Source organism: Cebus imitator, unplaced genomic scaffold (genome assembly GCF_001604975.1).
Source record: "Cebus imitator isolate Cc_AM_T3 unplaced genomic scaffold, Cebus_imitator-1.0 Scaffold2, whole genome shotgun sequence".
Classification (NCBI taxonomy): Eukaryota; Metazoa; Chordata; class Mammalia; order Primates; family Cebidae; genus Cebus; species Cebus imitator.
This window is the reverse complement of record NW_016107317.1, coordinates 9,888,118-9,913,582: the sequence shown is the minus strand read 5'-3', so window position 1 is coordinate 9,913,582 and position 25,465 is coordinate 9,888,118. Positions and strand designations below refer to the sequence as shown.

At 42.6% G+C, this 25,465-nt stretch overlaps 1 protein-coding gene across 1 annotated transcript; it reads left to right on the top strand.

Annotated features, from left to right (window-relative positions):
- The first annotated feature begins 25 nt into the window (after window positions 1–25).
- On the top strand, window positions 26–19,801 carry PCED1B (PC-esterase domain containing 1B). Its single transcript, XM_017529494.2, is given in 3 exon segments — window positions 26–187; window positions 18,177–19,518; window positions 19,521–19,801. Coding segments are annotated over 2 exon segments (1,308 nt in total). The 5' UTR covers window positions 26–187; window positions 18,177–18,233; the 3' UTR covers window positions 19,544–19,801.
- Window positions 19,802–25,465: the final 5,664 nt, after the last annotated feature.

Here is a 25,465-nt window from a genome sequence, read left to right as displayed (position 1 = left end):
ATCTTCTCCCCAGACACTGGCTTGAAAGCATAGCAGCACCCAGAGGCTAACTTATTTCCCTTATAGCCCAAGCTCTGAGATCTCCCATCTGGCCACAATGATCTACAGGAGAGGAAGAAAGCAAACTAGGGACGACATCTAGAATCAACTGAGAGAGATGCTTAAAAATCACCAGTTACTTTAATGAGTAAGTACTTTTCAGTTTTTCCATTTTATTTGAAACATTAAGTTGGCATTTCTTACCAGCCTTTCTTGAGACTGTCATTTCTTGGGCACTTACTATAGAGACAAATTAGCACCCTAGCCTGCTCCAGCCCACCCCATGTAACACTAAAGAGATAACTGGTGTTTGGCAATAACAAAATATTAGTGACTGATAAATTAGTAAATGTATTAAAATGGTCAGTGAAAGGAAATGCCAACTTAGTTGTGAAGTGGAGAAGGAATGTGAGGCATCGGTTGTCTGAAATCTTGTATGTTGTGGTTGACCACACGGGCTTGGCATCAGTTTTTACCCGCAGCACTGCTTTTTATAAAATCGATGACCTTGGGCAGATTACTCAATCTTTTAGCCTTAATTTTTAAATGTGTAAAATGGAGAAAATTAGAGTATGTAGTCCAGATGTGGTGGCTCACAATTGTGAGTATCCATGTACTTTGGGAGGCTGAGGCAGGTGGATTATTTGAGTCTGAGTTCAAGACCAGCGAAGGCAACATGATAAAACCCCGTCTCTAATAATATATGTAAAAATGAGCTGGGCATGGTGGCATAGGCCTGTATTCCCAGCTACTAGGGAGGCTGAAGTGGGAGGATCAATTGAGGCTGCAGAGTTGCTACAGTGAGCCATGATCTTGCCACTGAATTCCAACCTGGGCAACAGAGTGAGACCTTGTCTCAAATAAATAAATAAATAAATAAATAAAGTATGTATTTCCTAGGGTTGTTCTTTTTTTTTTTTTTTTTTTAAATAGACTGAGTCTCACTCTGTTGCCCAGGCTAGTGTGCAGTGGCACTAACTTGGCTCACCACAACCTCTGCCTCCCAGGTTCAAATGATTCTCATGCCTCAGCCTCCCAAGTAGCTGGAATTACAGGCATATGACACCACACCCAGCTAATTTTTATATTTTTAGTAGAGACAGGGTTTCACCATATTGACCAGGCTGGTCTTAAACTCCAGACTCAGTTGATCCACCCACCTCGGCCTCCCAAAGTTGTTGGGATTACAGGCGTGAGCCACCGTGCCTGGCCTTCTTAGAGTTCTTAAGAATAATAAAAAGATAAACTGGTAAAACATGTTAATAGTTTTTGGAGAGTATATTAAATAATTAGTGTTGCTAAATAACAAGTTAAATGTGTCATTTAACTGGAAATCTCCCTTAACGACTAAGCCCACCTTCTAGATATGCTAAAGTGGCTCAAAATAACAATAGCAGTGAGCATTTGTAGAGTTTACACAGCATTTCATTTGATTTCCACAATTAACTCTAAGGTAGGCAGTGCGGAGCTGTTGACTTATTCTTGGAGCTGGAGGAGAAAAGAGAAGCAGGAGCTCAGCTTAACACGGCAGCAGAGAGAAAAGCCCCTAGGTTTCAGGCTGGCACTGAAGAGGGAAAAACCATAGCCTGGGGAAAGGCCTAACATGAAAAGTTAGTCTGTGTGCCTGGGAAGCAGGACATTCATTTCTCCAGCACAGATTCTTATTCCTCAACTTCCTCAGTTCCTGGACCTCGCTTGTTCTTTCTTGTGCTCCAGGCCATAGAGCTTGAAACTGGCAAGTCCTCAGTTGCGCTGCCAACAGGGAAAGCAATGGGACCTCAAGTTTCCAGAATCCTCTACAACATAGTGTGAGTAAAAGCCAAGGCAGAAACAGTGTCTTGCCCTGTCATCCAGGCTGGAGTGCATTGGTGGCATCACAACTCACTGCAGCCTCAAACTCTTGAACTCAAGGAATCCTTGCACCTCAACCTCCTGAGTAGCTGGGACTACAGGAGTGCGCCGCCACGTCCTGCTAATTTTTTAATTTTTTTTTTTTTTTTTTTTTTGGAGAGACAGGGGCCTAGGCTGGACTTGAATCCCTGGTCTCAAGCAATCCTCCCTCCTTGGCTCCCAAAGTGTTGGGATTTCAGGTGTGAGCCACTCTACCTGACTGAGACTTGCTTTTATAATCTCATTTTTAAATTCAAAAAAATTTTTTCATAGACTGGGCACCTATGGAAACAGGTTGGCTCAGGCCTGTAATCCCAGCACTTTGGAAGGCCTATGTGAGTGAATCACCTGAGGTCAGGAGTTCGAGACCAGGTGAAACTCAGTCCCTACTAAAAATACAAAAATTATCTGGGCACGGTGGCATATGCCTGTGATCCCAGCTGTTCCAGAGGCTAAGCCAGGAGAATCACTTGAGACAATGAAGGAGGGGTTGCAGTGAGCCAAGATCACACCACTGCACTGGAGCCTGGGCTACAGAGCAAGTCTCTGTCTCAAAAAAATAAAAAAGAAAGAAAGAAAGAAAGACTGGGCGTGGTGGCTCACGCCTGTAATCCCAACCTTTCGGAGGCCAAGGTGGGTGGATCACAAGGTCAGGAGTTTGAGACCAGCCTGGCCAATATGGTGAAACCCCGTCTCCACTAAAAATACAAAAATTATCTGGGCATGGTGGCAGGTGCCTGTAATCCCAGCTACTTGGCGGGCTGAAGCAAGAGAATCACTTGAACCTGGGAGATGGAGGTTGCAGTGAGTGAGATCGTGACACTGCACTCCAGCCTGGGCAAGAGAGCAAGTCTCCACCTCAAAAAAACAAAAGAAAAGAAAAAAAATTTTTTTAATAGAAACACTATTACACATAGAATTTAGATACTACAAAAATGGTAATAATAATAACAATAAAATCATATCCATTTTTAAAACTCTTTTGTGTAATCCCTTCAGAGAAGCATTGGTGCTATTTCCTCCATTTAAAAGATGAAATACTAAGTAGCACAAAGATAAAGTAAGCATTAGAGGTGGAAGAAATCCACGCCTGCTGACTCAACCCCAGGGTCCTGGAGCGGAATTGTCAGAATCCAACCTGTTCATCACTCGAAAGTACTCCTCATTATTAGCTCTCCAATTGCCCTACTTTTTTATCCATAGGAACTTTTAATGCATCCACTGGTGGGAATCTAGAGTAGTCAGCATAAGCCTACAAATACAAAATACAAAAAAATACAAAAAATTAGCTGGGCATGGTGGCACGTGCCTGTAATCCCAGCTACTCAGGAGGCTGAGGCAGGAGAATTGCCTGAACCCAGGAGGCGGAGGTTGCGGTGAGCCGAGATCGCGCCATTGCACTCCAGCCTGGGTAACAAGAGCGAAACTCCGTCTCAAAAAAAAAAAGAAACAAAAGGAAACCTTAAGCTTATCTAATCAATGGGAAGATTCACTGTCATTAACGGGTGTGGTGGTGTGAGCCTAAAGTCCCAACTACCCAGGAGGATGAGGTGGGAGGATTGCTTGAGCCTGGGAAGTTCAGGCCATGATCATGCCACTGTACTCCTGGGTGACCAAGTGGGACCCAGCCTCAAAAAAAGGAAGAAGATACATTGTCAAAAGAATAGTTCTGCCATTTACTGGCTGGGCAATCTTAGGCAATTTATTTATTTATTTTTAATTTATTTTTTGACACAGAGTCTCGTTCTGTCACCCAAACTGGAGTGCAGTGGCGTGATCTTGGCTCACTGCAACCTCCACCTCCCAGGTTCAAGCTATTCCTGCCTCAGCCTCCTGAGTAGCTGAGATTACAGGTGCGTGCCACCACACTGGGCTAATTTTTGTATTTTTAGTAGAGACTGGGTTTCACCATGTTGACCAGGCTGACCTCAGAAGATCTACCCACCTCAGCCTCCCAAAGTGCTGGGATTACAGGTGTGAGCCACCACACCCGGCCAATCTTAGGCAATTTATACAACCTCTCCATGCCTCAGTTTACTCATTTGTAAAATGGAGAAAATAATAGTTCCTCCCTCACCGGGTTGTGAGAATGGAGTAGGCCTGGCACAAATGGAGTGCTCAGTGAGTGCTGGTGATTATTAGGCACAAGCACTGGGTCTTGAGGGGTACAAGAATGAGTGAGACCACTTCTGCCATCCAGAACTAGCATAAAAGAAGATAGAATGGCACATGGCAGTTAATTTTAGGACAAAAGAGAACCAAGGGTTAAGTAGAGTCCTCCCTCAAAGGAAGGAGAGATTTTTCTGTCTGGGAGAGTAGGGAAGGCTCTCTGACAAAATTGTCTTTTAACGTGGGTCTTAATGAAGGAACAAAATTTCAGTAAGAGGAAAGGGCTGGGGAACATTCAAAGGTGAGTCAGAAACAAACATAAAGACATGAGAAAAAGCTCTCTGGGCTTACACAAAACCTATCCTTCCCCGCAGCCTTTCTAAAGATCCCAAGAAGAAAGGATCATATCCCAAGATATAAAAAGCTAACAGAATGCAATGAATTTGAACTTTTAAACCTAGATGATGAAGTTTTATAGGAGAAAACATATAAAACTAAAACAATAGCATTTTAAAAATAATGTTTTAATCAAATACAAACTTTTTAAGGACTAAGAAAGCTTTGGGGAAAGTAAAAAATTTAACCTTAAAACCAAAAACAAATATGACATTGATCACTGTGCTCAGCTTCCCAAAATATTCTGCAACATTCCACTCCTCCCTAAAATACATCTTCAAAAGAACTTCTGGGCTCAAACGATCCTCTTACCTCAGGTTCCCAGAGTCCTGGGATTACAGGCATGAGCCACCACTCCCAGCCAACATAAAAATTTTTAAGTGATTGCTAGGATACAGATCAGCTTAATTATTTTTTCACAACTGAAACAAAACCAGTCATCAAAAATAAAAATGACTTTATCCACATGTTGTACCCGTGCGGGTCAAGGAGTGTGCCACACTCTGAGATTAAATTATGAGTCCTTTATTATGCCAGCGACCAAGAGGTGGCCAACGCCCCAAATTCTCTCAGCCCCTAAGAAAAATTAGGTGGTCTTTTATACCCTAGTTTTGAAGGGGAGGGGGAACTTAGCTGAAGCAAATTTTCACAAAAGCAGAGTAAGCAAAAGTTAAAAGATAAACTGATACATGAGAATAAAACAGTGGCAGGTTCGAGGGGTAAAGTGGTCATGAAAGACATACAATTTATAGATAACGGGGGCTTTGGGTGCGTTCCCAGGCCCTGCTGGTACCACTTAACTTGACCTCTTATCAACAAATGCATTCCTGGAGATGCCCAGTGTCAGCCTGCCCCAGCTACATACTACAGTTACATACTTAATGGTGGGAAAATAACTAAAATGAAGAAGCTAAGATGGAGTCTGTCCGGCTCAAGGAGCTAACATAAAGCCTGAACAGCTTTTAGTCTGAGAAAGAGAGAGTTAGTTTTAGCTGGCAAAAAGCAGGTTATCACACACACATTTCAGAAACAGTTTATTTCCACTCAATTTTGTATTCCCAGCCAGTGCTTCAAGCAAAATTATACAGCAGCTCTCTGAAACTGTATGGTGAGAGTCTGCTGCCATCATTCCCATTGTTGGTCAGTGCAATATTTACCTTTAGGGAGACTGTTCAAAGGTCACGGGACAATTATGTGAGGAATTCAGTCACAGTTTGATGGGAGGATAAATGAGTGTCTAGAGAATTGGGAAGTGGCTGGGCACAGTAGTTTATGCCTATAATCCCAGTACTTTGGGAGGCCAAAGCAGGAGGATTGATTGAAACCAGGAGTTCCTGTCTCCACAAAAAGTAAAAATTAAAAAAAAACCTAGCTGGGCATGATGATACACTCATGGCGGTCCCAACTACTCGGCAGGCTGAGGCAGGAGTATCACTTGAACCAGGGAGATAAAGGTGCAGTGATCACACCATGGCACTCCAGCCTGGGCGATAGAGTGAGACTCTGTCTCTTAAAAAAAATAAAAAGAGAGAGAATTGGGAAGTGATAGAGGCTTGCATAGACTGTTTTTCCTACTCCCTGCTCCCCACCCCCAGATAACTTTATTCTCTCCACCTGACTATGTCTGGAACTCAGGAGACAGGTCTGGGCCAGAGACAAAGATAATAGCTACATTCACTGAGCACTTAGAAATGTGGCGGTGTCATGCTGATGACTTTACATATTTTCATGGAACCCTCACTTGTTAAGAAAACTGTAGTAATATTGTGCCCATTTTATTGGTGAGGTTTCTTCAGAGCAGAGAAGTTGCTTAATCAGCCCAGGAACTCAAGGGCTAGTAAGCAGTGGAGCAGGATCTAAATCCAGGGGGCCAACCCCAGAGCCCTCCCTCTCAGCCACTGTGCTTTATTGCCACAATTCTGAGACATCTGCATACAAATTTGAATTGATAAGGGGATGGTCCGTTGTTATCATCCAAGCCAGGACTTATGGGTTTGGGGTGCTACTAATCATTCTGGGGAAACAGGCAGAAACCGGAACTGTTTGGGGCAAATAGGGACATATTACCTCATTGCCTGACACTCTGAAAATGGGTGGACATCCGAGGATAAGAATGTTGAAAAAGATAAGAAAGGAGCCCTTCAGTGGGCCTTGAGAAAGACTGGGAAGTGGAGGAGGAAAAAGAAAGAGAAAAAGACCAACATTTGGGAAACTGAGAAAGAGAAACTCTCAAAGGACATTGGGGGAGTGGCAGGGTGTCACAAATACACGGATTCAAGGGCTGGGTTTCTCAGACGGAGCAGTCAATAGCGCCCCCACCCCTCATGCTGTAAAAACCAAAAAGTGGCCACTGAAAGGAGCAACAAGGAAATCATCAATGATTTAATAACAAACATTTCTTTGCTTTTGTGCAGTCAGATACCAAATTAAAGTAAACGGAGGAGTGAGTGGGAGGTGGGGCCCAGACCTAGACACAGTCAGTGCAAGCAAGTCTTTTTAAAAATGTGGCCTTGGAGCGGAGGCAAAAGATAGGACTGTCCTGGAGGTGGAGTCAAAGACGTTTTCTTTCTTTTTCAAAGCAAGAAACTAGAATGTGTTTAATGCTAAAAGGAAGGATCCAGGTCAAGGAGGGTAAAGAAAATGCAGAATGCTAATTATCCCCTCACTGGGGGATATCCTGAAGCAAAGTCCCTGAGCTGCTGAGGGAGCTTTACGACTAAGGAGGTACCTTTCTGCCTTTGCAGGAGTGTGGGAAACTGGGTGAGGATCTGAAGGTTTGAGGAGGAATCCAGGCGGGGTTCTGTCTGTAGGCCTGTGTTTTCTCTGGAATCATTGTGGGAGGGCTTGCTGACTCAAAGGATTAGAGGGCCCTACTGTCTGGCAGGCCTTGTATTAGGCCGTTGATGTACGAGATCTCTTTTCATCTTCACTATTATTCAACGAGGTAGGTAATATTATTCCCTTTTTACAGAAGAGGAAACTGGTTCAGAACTGTGGGCAACCAGCCCAAGAGCATGCAGCAGGCCAGGAGCAGAGTCCATCTCTGGCTTCTTTGTAACTTGGAGTTGAAAGCCAGGCACCACCTCCTGGTGTCTTTCATTTGTGTTAAAGGGGTAATAGGTAGGAAGTTAGCAAATATACTTTGAATAATGACTCAAGACCATCATATAGAGGTTTACCATAGACTGTACATGATTGAAATCACACTTTTGTGTTTATGACTTGCTTTGATTATTTACTTTAGGGAATATTTACGAAAGGTTGTAAGACAAAAGTTTTAAAAAGTGAGGTCACTGGAATGCATGGTCCATAGTTTTACCTTTTGTTTTTATAGGAGAAGTTACTTGCATATCAGTTTTTTTTTTCCCACCGCTCCTCCCGCATATCAGTTATTAAGAACCTCTATTTCATTCATAAAAATGCCCTCTGCATTTCTTTCTGTAATCCATAGGAGTTGTTTACATTAGGCTATTATTATGGGGAAAATATGCTGCTTTAAGAATTGTTATACTTGGACATTTTCAGACTGAAAGTGTTTGAGAGTCTTCTGTTGATAGTTTATTTAGAAAGAATTACAAATTTCAGATTGTGGCCTAGTAGGGATGATACAAATTGAATATATCCGAAGTGATTCCTGCCTCCACAAAGTAAATCTGTGATTACATGGAGCCCAGTTTGAAGATCTTTATTCTAGTTTACATTTTTCATTTAGCTCGCATGACTTAGAAATACAGGCAGTTATGGTGCAGTTTCATGATGTGGGGTTTCACAGGGGAAGCTTAATCGTTGTTGGGGGATGTGAGCCAAATGTATAGTGACAGCTGTCACAGCCCTAGATAGACTCAGGTGCTCCCTAAATTTTCACTGAATTACTTAATGAGACCTATGTAGGAAGTGAGGTCATTGAGGGTAGAGGATTCAAATCACTTAACAGTCTTTCCAGTGATTATTTGGCAATTCTTTTTCTTTTTTTTTTTTTTTTCTTTTTTTGACACGAAATCTCACTCTGTTGCTCAGGCTGGAGTTCAGTGGCACAATCTCAGCTCACTGCAACCTCTGCCTCCCAGGTTCAAATGATTCTCCTGCNACACGAAATCTCACTCTGTTGCTCAGGCTGGAGTTCAGTGGCACAATCTCAGCTCACTGCAACCTCTGCCTCCCAGGTTCAAATGATTCTCCTGCCTCAACCTCCCAAGTAGCTGGGATTACAGGCACATGCCACCACGCCCAGCTAATTTTTGTACTTTGGGTAGAGACTCGGTTTCGCCATGATGGTCACGTTGGTCTCGAATTCCTGACCTCAAGTGATCTGCCCACCTCGGCCTCCCAAAGTGCTGCGATTACAGAATTGAGCCACGGCACTGGCCTGGCAATTATTTTTCTGTTGCATTACTTACCACAGCATAGCATCTACCAGTAGTTTTCTGTATTTTCTATTTGCTCCTAAAGCCACTTTTTAAAATAGGCCTGCATTGCTTCCTCCGCTTTGGTGTTGTATGGGACATTGGATTTAACTGACTTGCCTCAAATCAAAATATGAGTCTCCAGAGAATCCTCAGTCCACAAGTCATTAAATTTTCCCAAAGAAAAGTTCAAATTGTTTGCTTTTCTTTTTTCTTTCAAAACTGTATATGGCATGTAATTTAATTTTTGACAAGTTTAAATTCTCTTAGAAAACTAAGCAAATGCCAAGATATAGGTAAGTTGTACACGTGAATTCATTAAAAATAATTCCTTATTTGTACCATCCATTCCACTAAAATTTAAGAGAATCTTGGAAAGTTCAAACTTGGTTAGATCCCCCAAAATGCAGTTATAAGGAAATTAACCATTTATATTCCCAGTACAATACTGTATTAAGATGGTTAGTCATATGCAAGAAACTTCTTAGTTACAAATACTTCCTACGACAAGTCAAAACATCCTAATTGCTAGTGACTATTTCTGTGGTTTAAAACTTCTGTACAGGGTCTCTGGAGCAACTGGCTTATTTCAGAGTCCCTCTTCTTGTAACTAAAGATCAATAAGAAAACATCAACATAATTACTATAAAACATTAATGAAAAATAAATGCTATGTATTTGGTTTGTGATCATTGTAAAATAACAGTCAGTGAGTTGTAATTTATAGCTTAGAAAGCTATTCAAAAATTATCCCCAAACAGGGAAATATAAACAAGCTGCTGGAAAGTAATTTATTGTGGCAGTAGACATTATTAATGCATATTTCTGTGACAGCTTTAGCCTTAGCCCAAAGTTTACTTTGAGAGCAGAAAAAAACCATAAAACTACTTATAACTATGATTTTAAAAATTATCATGAAACTTTTTTAAAAAATTCTGTTTTAATTCGAAGTCGGAATCAGTTCCCAATGATTATTCATAAACCTTCCTCTGGCTTGACTCTTCTAACAGTCTCTGGTGCGTCCTTTACATGCATCAATTTTAGCAGCCAGCTCTTTAAGTGCCCATTTCCTTACCCCTCCTCTTGAGAGAAGAGATTGCCCTTTTTTTGAGACAGTCTCACTCAGTCACCGGGCTGGAGTGCATTGGTGAAATCGTGGCTCAGTGCAACCTCTGCCTCCCAGATTCAAACGATTCTCCTGCCTCAGCCTTATGAGTAGCTGGGATTAGAGGCACATGCTACCACGCCCGGCTAATTTTTTATATTTTGGTAGAGACAGGGTTTCAACATGTTGGCCAGGCTGGTCTCGAACTCCTGACCTCAAGAATGATCCGCCCAACTTGGCCTCCCAAAGTGCTGTAATTACAGGCGTGAGCCACCAGGCCCAGCCAAAATTGCATTTTCATACCTACTCCTTGCACCCAGTGCAATATTTGGCTCTCAGTGATCCTTATTAAGTTAATGAGTGAATCTATAAAATAGTTACCAAAATAAATAAGTGTACTTACCACCTCTGAAAAAAAGAAAGATTCCTAGGCTTAAAAGATCACTGATCTTGCCATTTTTGTATCTTTTTTTTTTTTTTTTTTTGAGACGGAGTTTCGCTCTTGTTACCCAGACTGGAGTGCAATGGCACGATCTCGGCTCACCGCAACCTCCGCCTCCTTGGTTCAGGCAATTCTCCTGCCTCAGCCTCCCCAGCAGCTGGAATTACAGGCACGCGCCGCCATGCACAGCTAATTTTTTGTATTTTTAGTAGAGACAGGGTTTCACCATGTTGACCAGGATGGTCTTGATCTCTTGACCTCGTGATCCACCCGCGTCGGCCTCCCAAAGTGCTGGGATTACAGGCTTGAGCCACCGCGCCCGGCCCTTTCGTATCCTTTTTTGTTTTCATTTTTTATAAATTAAAAGAGCTCGGAAAATGGGTTCTATCGACCTTTTTTTTTTTTTTAAATTAGAGAAGGTTTATGTCTCCATATTATTTATCTCTACTCACTCCCTTAGAAGTCATTTTGGTTTTGTTAAGTTTTATTTTATTTTATTTTTTATTTTTTATTTTTTTTTTTTTGAGACGGAGTTTCGCTCTTGTTACCCAGGCTGGAGTGCAATGGCACGATCTCGGCTCACCGCAACCTCCGCCTCCTGGGTTCAGGCAATTCTCCTGCCTCAGCCTCCTGAGTAGCTGGGATTACAGGCACGCACCACCATGCCCAGCTAATTTTTTGTAGCTTTAGTAGAGACGGGGTTTCACCATGTTGACCAGGATGGTCTTGATCTCTTGACCTTGTGATCCACCCGCCTCGGCCTCCCAAAGTGCTGGGATTACAGGCTTGAGCCACCGCGCCTGGCTAAGTTTTATTTTTAATGCTTGGCCTCTTAGTTTAAAGGATTCTTTCCCACAGTGACAGTCTTGAGGGTGTCAGATTTTGTTAATCCTGTTACAGTTACAGTGCTCTTTATCAAGAATTTCATTTCCATTTCAGGTTTTTTCTTTGTTTGTTTCGTTTGTTTGTTTTGTTTTTTGTTTTGAGATGGAATCTGGCTCTGTCATCCAGGCTGGAGCACAATGGCAAGATCTCGGCTCTCTGCAACCTTTGCCTCCTGAGTTCATGCAATTCTCCCACCTCAGCCTCAGGAGTAGCTGGGATTACAGGCATCCATCATTATGCCCACCTAATTTTTGTGTTTTTGTAGAGAGGGGGTTTTAGCATGTTGGCCAGGTTTCCAACTCTTAACCTCAGGTGATCCCAGCACTTTGGGAGGACGAGGTGAGTGGATCACTTCAGATCAGGAGTTCAAGACCAGCCTGGCCAACATTGTGAAACCCCATCTCTACTAAAAATATGAAAATTAGCTGGGCATGGTGGCGGGTGCCTGCAATCCCAGCTACTCCTGAGGCCAAGGCACGAGAATTGCTTGAACCTTGGAGGCAAAAGTTTCAGTGAACCGAGATCTTACCACTGCACTCCAGCCTGGGTGACAGAACAAGACTCTGACTCGAAGACAGTCTTAGGTAGACACTTTTGTCAGATATTGGCCCGGAGCTCTTAGAGCAACATTTGGGTGGGTTAAGTTAACTGGTTGGGATATTAGGATAAAGGACCTCCAGAAGTCCTGTCGTCTATCTGTTTAATTGTGTTTTGGTTCTTTTTCTTGTTTTTTTGTGTGTTTTTTTGTTTCGTTTTTTGTTTTGACAAACTCTCACTCTTTTTAGGCAAAGTGAAGCTGGAGTTGAGTGGTGCGATCTCAGCTCACCTGCAACCTCTGCTTCCTGGACTCAAGCAATTCTTGTGCCTCAGCCTCTTGAGTAGCCAGGATTACAACTGTGTGCCACTACACCCAGCTAATTTTTAGTATTTTTAGTAGAGATGGGGTTTCAGCAGGTTTCCCAGGCTGGTCTGGAACTCGTGAGGCCTTCCTGGCCTCCCAAAGTGTTGGAAATACAGCCGTGAGCCCCCCGCGCCCTGCATGGATTCTTCTCAAATCAAGGTCTTTCTTTATGTGTTTTTATGTCTCCGGCTTGAGATTAGGATATGGGATTATACTTATTCACCAGCCATCCCCTCCAAGTACATATGACCACCTCTCCTGGGCAGAGTAGAGGGTTGCCTGCCTATGAATAAGGTGCATTAAAAGATTCTTCTTCCATTAGAGATAGACTTTGGACTGAATCTTAGCTCCATCACATCAGTATCTTTCCCTATAAAATGGGAATAAGAGTTATCTCATAAAGGGCTGGGCACGGTGGCTCATACCTGTAATCCCAGCACTTTGGGAGGCTGAGGCAGGTGGATCATCTGAGGTCAGGAGTTTGAGACCAGGCTGGTCAACATGTGGTGAAACCCCATTTCTACTAAAAAAATACAAAAATTAGCTGGGTGTGGTGGCATGCGCCTTTAATCCCAGCTACTCAGGAGGCTGAGGCAGGAGAATTGCTTGAACCTGGGAGGCAGAGGTTACAGTGAGCCGAGATCTAGCCACTGCACTCCAGCCTGAGCAACAACAGTGAAACTCTGTCTCAAAAAAAAAATGTTATCTCATGAAGAGGTAATGTTGATAAAGCACCTGGCATCTAGTAGCTGTTCAATAAGCATTAATTTTGTTTTAGCCAAAATCTTTCACTTGCATTATCTAATTTGATCTTCATAGAACCCTGACAAACAAGCAGAACAAATACTGTAATCTCTCTTTTATCGATGATTAACCTGGTATTCTGAAACTTCCGAAGTATGGGTTGAACATCCTTTATCCAAAATGCTTGGGATAAAAAGTGTTTCAGGCCAGGCGCCTGAGTGGCTCACACCTGTCATCCTAGCACTGTGGGAGGCCGAGGCAGGTAGATCACCTGAGGTCAGGAGTTTGAGACCAGCCTGACCAACATGGTGAAACCCCATCTCTACTAAAAATATAAAAAATTAGCTGGGCATGGTGGTACATGCCTGTAGCCCCAGCTACTCAGGAGGCTGAGATAGGAGAATCACTTGAACCCGAGAGGCAGAGGTTGCAGTGAGCCGAGATTGTGCTACTGTACTGCAGCCTGGGCACCAAGAGTGAAACTCCATCTCAAAAAAAAAGAAAACAAAACAAAAGTGCTTCAGATTTCCAATTTTTGGTGACTTAGGAATATTTGCATATACATGGAGATGCCCTTATGTAGGCAGGGATGGGGCCCAAGTTGAAACACAAATTTCATTTATGTTTCATATACACCACATACACATAGCCTGAAGGTAATTTGATACAATACTTTAAATGTTGTTCATGAAACAAAGTTTGTGTGCATTGAGTCATCAGAAAGCAAAAGTGTTACAGTCTTAACCACTCATGTGGACTATGGTTGTTTGACATCACCATCATATCTGACTCAGTTTATATGTTTATATGCAACTGACAAGTAATCATTTTCGTACACTTATGCACACGTAAGTATTTAATAGTAGAAAATAGGACATACTTTTCTGTTTTTTTTGGTTTTTTTTTTTTTGAGACGCCGCCTCCTTCTGTTGCCCAGGCTGGAGTGCAGTGGTGTGATCTCAGCTCACTGCAGCCTCCCAGGTTCAAGGGATCCTTCTGCCTCAGCCTCTGAGTAGCTAGGATTACAGGTGTGAGCCACCACACTTGGCTAATTTTTGCATTTTTAGTAGAGACAGGATTTCACCATGTTGGTCTGGCTGGTCTTGAACTCCTGGTCTCAAGTGATCCACCTGCCTCAGCCTCCCAAAGTGCCAGGATTACAGGCTGGCCACCTCTCCCGTCCAGCATACCATTAATACAGTGAAAAAGTAATGTGTTCAGTGTAACTTGGAGCGTCATGTTAGCTCTCAAAAAGTTTTGTGTTTGGGACTTTTGAATTAGGGATGCTCAACCTGTAATAATAATAACTAACCTCTTATCAGCACTTACTACTTGTTAGGCATTGTTATAAACAGTTTAAGTTTAATTTTCACATCAGATGTATGAAATATAATAATAGGTCTATTTTACAGATCTGGAAAATTAAGGCATAGAAAGGCTAAATAACTTGCCCAAGTTCAAAAAGCTAGCAAATATAAGATTCAAACCCACATAGTATGATTCCAAAAGCAATGCTGTTCGCTAGCACTCTGTAGGGAAGGTTATGCATAACCTCTGCTCGTTTTAGTTCTTAAGTGGGATCTCGGGATGGGTTTGGAACCAACTTAATGCCAGACAGGTTAACAGAAGAAAAGCATGTATGTTTTATTAATTTTTACATGTACATGGGACCCTCATAAGAGAGTGAAGACCCCAAGAAATGGCCAAGGCAGAAAACTTTTATAACTTTTAGACCAAGAACCACACATTTTGTGAAGAAATGACAGAACAAATGGGTATAAACCAGGGGTAGTAAATTCCAGGGTGTGGCTAGGAGATAAATGGAGGAGTGTAAAGCTAGTGGAAGATAAGGGTTTTTTTTCAGTAAGTTTATTTATACAGCTCCGCTGCAGCCTAACTTCTCAAGTCACTGGAAACAAGGGTTATCTTCTCGTGTTTGTGCAGAGAAGGCCGCTTTTCCACAGGAATTTTTATGGCTTGATAAGAAAGGGCAGTTCTGGAGACCCGCTGCTTCTCAAGCAACTTCACCCAAAAATATTTATATCAGAGAGATATATTTTGGGGTGACATACTCTAGTTTCCTTTAATTCTTAAGTGCCTCCATTTCTGGCAGTTTTTAAGTAGTGGACTTGAACGCGTATCTGTCCAAGTCTAGAGCACTTCACTCCCAGAGGAATGCATTAGGGCATTTAAACATAGTAACACTGTAGCAGAGACAGCACAGATCTGCCAGCTTCTGGGACAGAACTGTATTAGTGGAAGACAGAACTGTATTAGTGGAAGAAGATTTATTGGGACACAGATTATGGCCAGAGTGCTGGCCCAGAGAAGGTACATTGAGCTGGGTGGCATGGGAGCTCTGGAAACACAATAAGAAAGGGTTTCTGTCTTCGCATTTTGCACTTTGGAGACTTGGGTCTAGAGAGGGAAGGAATACTGTTCCTAAAGACCCCTGGACTTTTACAGTTCATGGCCTTTACCACTTTCTACTTTCTACTTGACAGTACAATTAGCAATTAGTATTTTCGATCTGCTTTTTGAGGGCAGGATCATGTTTTACCTTTTTTTATACTCCCTATGTGGAGCATATAGTAGGCATTTATTAAGCTTGAGTTGGAGGAATAAATGAATCTAAACAAATGAACATACTGGAGTCCCAAAGGGATTTGGAGTTTGCCTCAATTTTGTTTTGTTTTTCTTTGTTTGTTTCTTTTTTGGAAACGAAGGTCTTGCTAAATTGCTCAAGCTGGTTTCAAATTCCAGGTCTCAAGCAATCCTCCTGCCCCAGTCTCCCAAAATGCTGGGATTACAAACATGAGCTACTGCACCCAGCCAAACTTTTATTCTGATAGCAAAAATGTTTTAATGAAGATTCTTTATGGGGAAGACGTCAATATTTTCAACTGTTCTCTTATGAAACTTAATAGTCTACCAATTTTCATATTTTCATTTTTGTATTTATACTCATTTAAAACCATAAATAGGATATATAGCTTTCAAAACTTGAATCTGTAATTTAATAATAGCTATCCACCCACAACTATTAAAATGTTTACTAATGCATAAAATCTTACAAATATCATGCCACACCAGATTTTCATGGCTTTTGTGTAAGTAGATGAAGTGGATGCCATGTTCCTCCCATTTGCAATCTGTTAGCAGTATTTTAGTGTTTCTACTGTTTAGTCATCTGTGCATATGAGTTGTAAATGGCAGCTTGAAATAATCTGAAATTTTGAAGATGAGTTTCACAGCTTTTAACATTGCATCCAATGCGTTGGAGAGAAAAACTTTTTCTCTACTCTTTTAGCTTCAGTACCTGGGGGTGTACAAATTAAACTAACAAAAGACAGATTAACAGGAGAAAAGGCACACAATTTCATTTATTTATTTTGTGTGTGTTGCCAAGATTCAGAACTAGAAATTTTATTTGTTCATTTATTTATTTATTTGAGACAGGGTCTCACTTTGTGGCCCAGGCGGGAGTGAAGTGGCCGAAACATGGCTCACTGCAGCCTTAACCTCCCAGGCCCAAGCCATCCTTCCACCTCAGCAGTGCACCACCTTATCCGGTTAATTTTTGTATAGAGATGGGGCTTCACCTGTTGCCCAGGCTGGTCTTGAACTCTTGAGCTCAAGTGATCCTGCCCACCTCAGCCTTCCAAAGTGCTGGGTTTACAGGTGTGAGCCACCACACCCGCCACAATTTTTCAATTAATATTTGTAGGCAGGGAGTGCACCAGAAAACTGAAACTCAAGGGGTGTTGGGCTTTAAGGGATGATAAAGGGATGATGTGGGGAAGTGACTAGGAAATAAATTAGAGGAGCTCATGGAAGATAAGGGCCCTCATTGCAGTAAGGTCTGTTTATGAAAAATCATCTTGGTGTCCACTCCCTTTCTTTGGTGAAAAAGATGATAACCTGTCTGCTAAGAGTTGCTGTTCTTTCCCTGGTTGGGGGAAGGGTGTTTACCTTCTTCAAAGGGAAATATATGCCCTGATTCTTGGGCAGATAAGAGGACAGATAACTCTTCTTGCATCAGTCGATTTTCAGTTGCTTTCTGCTCACAACAATCCTCATGATAAAGTGGACATTTTGGGGTGGCATATTCCTATTATCTTCAAATATAAAGCAAAGAATATCACAGTCAAAACGTATTCTAATTATTTCCAGTTTTATCTTGATCTTTTTCAGTCCTATTGATGAGAAACAGCTACTTCCTTGTAAAAGAAATGTTTTTCTTTTTTCTTTTTTTTCTTTTTTTTTTTTGAGACAGTTTTGCTCTTATTGCCCAGGCTGGAGTGCAATGGTGGGATCTCGGCTCAACACAACCTCTACCTCCCGGGTTCAAGCGATTCTCTTGCCTCAGTCTCAGCTGGGATTGCAGGCATGCACCACCATGCCCAGCTAATTTTGTATTTTTAGTAGAGACGGGGTTTCTCCATGTTGGTCAGGCTGGTCTCGAACTCCTGAACTCAAGTGATCTGCCGCCCTCGGGCTCCCGAAGTGCAGGCATTGCAGGCATGAGCCACCATGCCTGACCTGTTTTTATGTTTTTAATCTAGCACATATACTCTTCCTTTGTGTTACCTGTTGCATTTCATTTAATTCTTTTAAAGTTATAACAAGCAATATAAGACTACAACGAATATTTACAAAAATAAAAGGGGAGGGAAGTCATCCATAATCCTATTCTATGAAAATGTTTTTACATATTTCCTTTCAGTGTTATCTATGCAAATCTCTTTTACATAGTTTCAGTGATAGGACACTGAGTATGGGATGTAACTTCTTCCACTTAACATTACATCACAAACTTTCTCATGTTCTTTCTTACTTGCTGTCCTCATTATCTAACAGTGGCATCGTGCTAACCATCTCCACTTAGGCATCTGGGCTGCCTCCAGGCTCTTGGCTAGGCATCCTGCTAGCACTCCCAGTCCTAGGGAGGGTGGATCTGACTTAGCTCCTCCCCGCCAGGTGGAACCTGAGCCTCCAAGAGCAGCCTCTGCCGTTCAGAGGTCAAGCCCCAGGCCTAAACTGCGGCTAGACAAAGAAGGCTTTTGGTTCCTTTCCTGCCCTTTCGCCAATCCCCCTGGTTGGGGCTTGGCGGCGCCCGCAATGCGGGCACTCCAGGTCCACTCCCTCGGGGCAGAGGCCGAGGCTCCATCCTCTTCCCCCATGCTCTCTCTACCCCCCACCTACACTGGGCGCTCCTCCCAGAGGTGAGTCCCTCCCAGCCGGTCTCTCCTTCTGTCCTAGCCATCCGCAGACCCACCCTGTGCAAAGGAAGGAGCTAGGCCATTCACCCTGGGCGTCATGATCCTTCTGCGGGCTTCTGAAGTGCGGCAGCTGCTCCACAATAAGTTCGTGGTCATCCTGGGGGACTCCGTGCATAGGGCCGTGTACAAGGACCTGGTGCTTCTGCTGCAGAAGGACTGCCTGCTCACTCCCAAGCAACTCAAATTAAAGGGGGAGCTGAACTTCGAACGAGATAAGCTGCTGGACGGAGGCCAGCGGGGCCCCATGCACAATGGCCTTGACTACCGTGAGGTGCGCGAGTTCCGCTCCGACCACCATCTGGTGCGTTTTTACTTCCTCACCCGCGTGTACTCCGAGTACTTGCAGACCATCTTGGAAGAACTGCAGTCGGGCGAGCACGCCCCCGACCTGGTCATCATGAACTCCTGCCTCTGGGACGTCTCCAGATATGGTTCGGACTTCTGGTGGAGCTACCTGGAGAACCTGGAGAACCTGTTCCAGCGCCTGGGCCAGGTGCTGCCCGAGTCTTGCCTCCTAGTGTGGAACACGGCCATGCCCGTGGGCGAGGTAGTCACCGGGCGTTTCCTCCCGCCCCAGCGGCGGCGGACTGAAACCCTGAAAAGCACAGTGGTTGAAGCCAACTTCTACAGCGCCACCGAGGCACGAAAACATAACTTCGATGTACTGGACTTGCATTTCTACTTCCGCCATGCGAGAGAGAACCTGCACGGGGACGGGGTGCACTGGAACGGGCGGGTGCACCGCTGCCTCTCCCAGCTGCTGCTGGCCCACGTGGCCGACGCCTGGGGTGTGGAGCTGCCCCAGCGCCGCCCGGTGAGCAAGTGGATTAAGAAGAAAAAACCTGGCCAGGCAGTGGAAGGGCCGCCCCAGGCCAACAGAAATCACCTGGCGTTTCCTAGGTCCCCACCTTTGCCTTCCCCTAGACGTCCCTCCCTGCTTGGGTTACCACCCCAGCATTTGCCCCTGCCCCCGCTCCTGCCCTCACCCCCTCCTCCTCTTCCTCCTCCCCCTCCTCCCATTCCTTTTTACCAAGGAATGCCCCGGTTCCCACTGGGTCCCCCAGATGTCTGTTTTTCCTCAGATCATACTTTCCAGTCGGATCAATTCTATTGCCATTCGGATGTCCCCTCATCAACCCATACAGGTTTCCCCTTCCAAGACAATTTTATGGTTGGTCCCCAGCTGCCTGTGCCCTGCTTCCCCACACCTTGTTATCAGCAGCCTGCCCCTGTGGTCCATAGAGGTTTTTCTAGGTATCGTCCCCGTGGCCCCTATGTGCCCTGGGGACAGCGACCTAGACCTTCAAAGAGAAGGACCCCAGCCCACCAGAGCCAAGGCCTCAATAGTCGTACCTAGGCCTTATTTCCTCTTCATGATCATGGATTGGACAGATCTGACACTTCCTTTCCATTGCCTGGCCTGAACAGACTGACCTTGTTAACTTAAGCCTTGAGTCCATGCCTGGTCTTCTTTTTGTTCATTGCTGTTACCAAGAAAGCCAGAGAAGAGCAGTCTGACTCATTCTTGATTCCTGCCTCCCCACTCCCTATTCTCTTTGCCTTTGTGTAAAAATAAAATTGAAATAAATAAATTGTTGCACAAAAGTAGTTGCGGGTTTTACGTGTGTCTATATTTAATGGATGCCTCTCCATTAAACAATTAGTTCTTAATATGGTTTGGCTCTGTGTCCCCACCCAAATCTCACCCCGTGTTGTAATAATCCCCATGTGTCCAGGGAGGGACCAGGTGGAGGTAATTGAATCATGGAGGTGGTTTCCCCTATGCTGTTCTCATGATAATGAGTGAGTCTCACGAGATCTGATGGGTTTTGTTTTGTCTTGTTTTTTGAGACGGTGTTTCACTCTTGTTGCTCAGGCTGGAGTGCAATGGCACAGTGTTGGCTCACTGAAATCTCTGCCTCCCAGGTTCAAGTGATTTTCCTTCCTGTCTCAGCCTCCAGAGTAGCTGAGATTATAGGCATGCACCACCAAGCCCAGCTATTTTTTTAGTTTTAGTGGAGAGGGGTTTTCTCCACATTTGTCAGGCTGATCTCAAACTCCCAACCTCCGGTGATCTGTCTGCCTGTCCAACATGCTGGGATTACAAGCGTGAGTCACTGTGCCCAGGTTTTGTAAGTGTCTGGCATTTCCTCTGCTTGCACTCATTCTCTCCCCCGCTGCCCTGTGAAGATGTGCCTTCCACCATGATTAAGTTTCCTGGGGCCTATAGCCATGTGGAACTGTGAGTCAATTAAACCTCCTTTTTTTAAATAAGTTGCCCAGTCTCAGGTATTTCTTCATAGCAGCATGAGAATGGAGTAATACAGCTCTGTAAGAGCAAGGACAATATTTGCTGAATGAATAGTTATGGCTGGAATCTACTTGATGAACTATTCAAAATAATTCATCCAAAATAATTCCTCTGAGGGCTTTCATAAAAATGGATCGGATTCCTTACTAAGCATAAGAATTTTGGCTTTTTGGAATCACATTTTGCAGGAGATTCTCAAAAAAATCATTGAATTTTAGACCTGGGAAAACTAAAACTAAAAATGTTTAATGAACATTTACAAAGAGACTGAGGCCAAGGGAGGAAAGTGATTTGTCCTAGGTCGCACAGAAAATAAATCCTCCATCAGTTTTTTCTGGTTTATGCCAGTCTATAGTTTATATTAACTTTCAAACCACGGGACTAATTTATACCATAGCAACATCAAACTAAGAAGAGAAGCCCACCAAACATGGTTTCTTACTATCAAAGTGATGATGAAAAGCTAAATCCCTGTAGCTCTGCAACCAGAAGACTATCATTTAAATGTGCAATGAATTATGTATGAAGCTAGAGTAGATGGCATCCTTATAACAATGATTCCTTGAATAGTCCTGATTGTGGACTTTAGAAAATTAGAGAAAAATAAACTGCAATCAATGACAATGTGAATCGCAGTTATAAAATAAAATGGAGTTGGACAGGACCATGCAGCATATACATCTCTTCTGTGTCAACTCTGTGCATAGATGGCCATGGTCACGTCTCTGTTTTTAAGAATGTTAATTAACATCACTAAGACTGTTAAAATGTTAGGCTCATTGTAACACTTGACTAGTGAAATGTTAATACTTAGATAAAATAGTCAAAATCAGATGTGACTAAAATTGCTCAACTAATAGGATTGAGCACCCCCAATACCACCATCCATAAATTTGACAAGAATTAGGAAATGTTATCTTGCAAAAATGAGGTTCATGAAGTCACAAGAAATTGATGAGATTATATATCTACAGAAGGAATACATTAGCAGCTTTTAATCCACCAAAAAAAATGAGATTCTTAGAGAATGGGACCTTTATCTTATCTCTGTGTCTCAAGTTCTAGCACAGTGCCTGGCACTTAATAAGTACTGAATAGCACTTCTTGATGAATCAATGAGTGAATGAAGAGATGGCTTATAATTAAATATGTGACTGATGAGACTACAAGCCAAATCTCACCATAAATCGACATTTAATCTTTGTAACACATCTGAAGGATTAAACTGAATCAACTACTCAACAGTTCTGTTTCTCTCAGTTGGGTAGGAATGCAGGGAGACTCCAACAGGGGACATCTTTTCCTTCACAGGTGTATTAATTTCCTGTGGCTGCTGTTAAAAACACCACAAACTTGGTGACTTAAAATGACACACATTTATCTCCTAAAGTTCTGGAACTCAGAAGTCTGAAATCTATCACTCCAAAATAAAACCTTTACTATGTCCTCAACTGTTTTACATGATCAGGCTTCTACCTGCCCTGGTAATGTCATCTTCTGGAACTCTCTGTATTGCTCTTTATTCTTTCAACAACACAGGACTTCTTTCTGTTCATATAGCATGTGAAGCTCTTTTATAATTTGGGTCTTTGCACTTGCTATTTCCTTAACCCTATTGTTCTATATCCCGTACTTCCTAGGTCTTTTAATTTCTAACTCATCCGTCCATTCTCACCTTGCAAGTTCCCTTCTAAGAGGCCTTCCAGGACCATTCCATCTGAAAGTACTATGATGATCTGTCATAGCACTCTATTTTCTTTGCATGGCTTACCTCACTCTGCAATGGCTTCAGTAATTGCTTGTTAGCCTCCCTACTACAATGAAAGTTCCATGAGTCTTGTTTACTCTGGACTTCCCAAGGCCTACTGGCACAGTGCCTGGGGTAAAGACGTTTTCGAGTATTTATGCTTTAGTTAAATGTTCAAGCACATAATTCACTCACATTCGGTACTCAACTAAGAATGCAATTTGTATTAAGATTGAATACCATCAGCCCAAATAGCTACTGTGAAAAAATAAAAATTGGAGCAGCATTGGATTACTTTCCCTTTAAAAAATATCTGCAGAACATTCCCATAACTTTACCTAAATTATGCTGGGTGGCTAGCCTTCTTCCTCTCACCCCACCTTTCCACCCACTAGGAGTAAGACTCTGATAGCACCTTCAGTGGATGCTTGCCTTTAATTTCATGTGTATCCCGGCCTTTATCTTCCAGGCTAGGGCTTTCTTCTTTGCCCGTATTTGCTATTTTCACCTTGCTCTTTAAACGAGGTAACCTAGCAATGCAATCAAGCTATCGTCTGGTAAAAAGAACCAAAACTATTCAGGATTTGTGGGAGAAATTATTGCTCCACTGTTGAGGTTTAGAATGCAGGCTTCATTTGGTCTATTTTCCATCCCAAGAAATGACAGCACTCAAAGGTTTACATACTTGATTCTTGTCTCAGGTTTCCTGGAAAAGTGAAATTAATGATTACATTGACATCATCGAAGCAGCATGTTTCTCACAAGATCTATAGTAATATGTTATACTGAAGGCTTGATTTTAAAGCTGTAACAATATTTTCCATATGTACAAAGAAAGCAAGTTTCAGCAATTGAAAACAAACCAAACCTTCCATCCTGCAGTAGGATCAACAATAGACCTTCACGGTCAGCTCTTGCTGCCAGGAGGCAACATTCGTGGTTAAATCTGGAGTTGTACAAAGTGGCAGCCCGTCTCTTGGACAATTTTATGTTCACAACTTCTGCAAAGGTAAGTTGTTTCAAAAACTTGGATCATTAAGACACATGAGAGAAAGAAATTACCATTATTTTAAATTATTGTGTATTTGTTTCCTTAAACTCCAGAAATAGTATTCTCATTCTCATAACTCAAGAAAGAGCTCTACCACACAGGCTTAATTTTATAGATATACAGACAGTCTCTGACTCACAAAGTTTCAATTTACGATTCTTCAACTTTACAATGGTGGGAAATAAATATGCATTCAGTAAAGAGCAGTCTAAAGGCCGAGTGTGGTGGCTCACATCTGTAATCCCAGCACTTTGGCAGGCTTTGGCCCAGGTTTGAGACCAGCTTGGTCAACATAATGATACCCCCATCTCTATACAAAATTTTTTTTTAAAATTAGTCAGGCATGGTGGCAAGTGCCTGTAGTCCCAGCTACTAAGGAGACTGAGGTAGGAACTAAGGCTTGAGTCCAGGAGTTCGAAGCTGCAGTGAGCTATGATCATACCACTGCACTCCAGCCTGGGTGACAGAGTGAGACCCTGTCTGAAAAAAAGCAGTCCAGTAATTTCTGTCTATGCTGAGCAGCACAGCTGCAGCAGCTCCCTGTCAGCCATGCTGTCATGAGGGTAACAGCTGATAGATATTCTATAGTGTCCTGTGTTGCCAGATGCCTTTGCCCAATTATAGGCTAATACAAGTGTTCTGAGCACATTTAAGTTAGGCTAGACTAAACTATGATGTTCAGAAGGTTAGGGGAATTAAATGCATGTTTGATTTACAATATTTTCAGCTTATGATGGGTCATAACCTCTTTGTAAGTTGAGAAACATCTGTAGTTTTTGTCACAAGACTTTACCCATTTAACTTTAAAGAAACATTTCCTAAAACATGTCCCTTTGACCCACAGGCTTTACTCCATATGCATTCTGTAGGCAAGGATGTTTGTAAAAAGATGCTTCCTATAATTGCTTCATGTGGAAATTCACAATGACCTTTAATAGATTAGAGGCTCTGAGAAGTTCCGCATGAAATAAACTTGATTAAGTGTGTTTAATTTATTATTCCCAAGATGTGTCTCACCCAGAACCATTTTCACATGTAGCATCTTTTATGTATGTATGTATGCATGTATGTATGTATGCATGTATGTATATATTTATTTATTATTTTTAGAGAGAGAGTGATAGCCCAACTTGTGCTAGCCTAACTGACTCCATCTTAGCTGTGAGCCAGACAGACTCCATCTTAGCTTCTCCCTCCCCACCATTTCTCCCATCATGTCTCCCTCGGGTGCATAACTGGGTCATGCTGACGCTGTGCTTATTCTACCATATAACCATTATAACCACATCCTGCTTGGCAAGCACATCTGCTATTGTGAATACTCCTCCTTGGACTGCCCCCCGCCCTTGGTGATTGTATGGAAGTACCCCGGCCTGCAGTCACATCTCTCTAACCTGCTTATTCTGCTTCTGTAAAATTCCACTTCAGCTAGGCTCCCCCTCCCCTACCCTAATCAAGGTATAAAAAGAAATCAAGCCCCTTCCTCGGGGCCAAGAGATTTTTTAGTGTGAGCTGCCTCTCGGTCGTTGGCAATAAAGAACTCGCAATTGAAACTCAGAGTGTGGCGCTTTCTCTATAACTTGCTCAGTTACAACAATAGGATCTCACTTTTTCGCCAGGCTAGAGGGCAGTGGCATAATTATAACTGTAGCCACCAGCTCCTAGCTCAAGCAATCCTCCTGTCTTAGCCTCCCAAGTAACTGGGACTATAGGCACACACCTCCACTCCCAGCTTTTTTTTTTTTTTTCCTTAATTTTTCTAGAAATGGGGTCTCATGTTGGAAATAAGGACATTTTCCCACATAACTGCAGGATTAGTATCATATCTACCAAATTAACATAACTTGCTGATTTTATCTGATACTCAGGCCCAGAAATGTTTTCTGCATCTATTCAAACTGAGACCCACTAAAGAATCACTCGTTGCATTGGCTTTTATGTCCCTCAAATCTCTTTTAAGCTAGAATAGAACCCAACACACGGTGTCTTTGTTTTTTTTTTTTTCTAAGACATTAACTTATTGAAAAGACTTGTCCTATAGAATATACCACTTTCTTGGTTTGTCTAATGATTTTTTCATGGTGTCATTTAAATTTTACTTTATCCCCTATATTTCTTATACAGTGAATATTAGATCTTAAGTCTTTTTTTTTTTTTTTT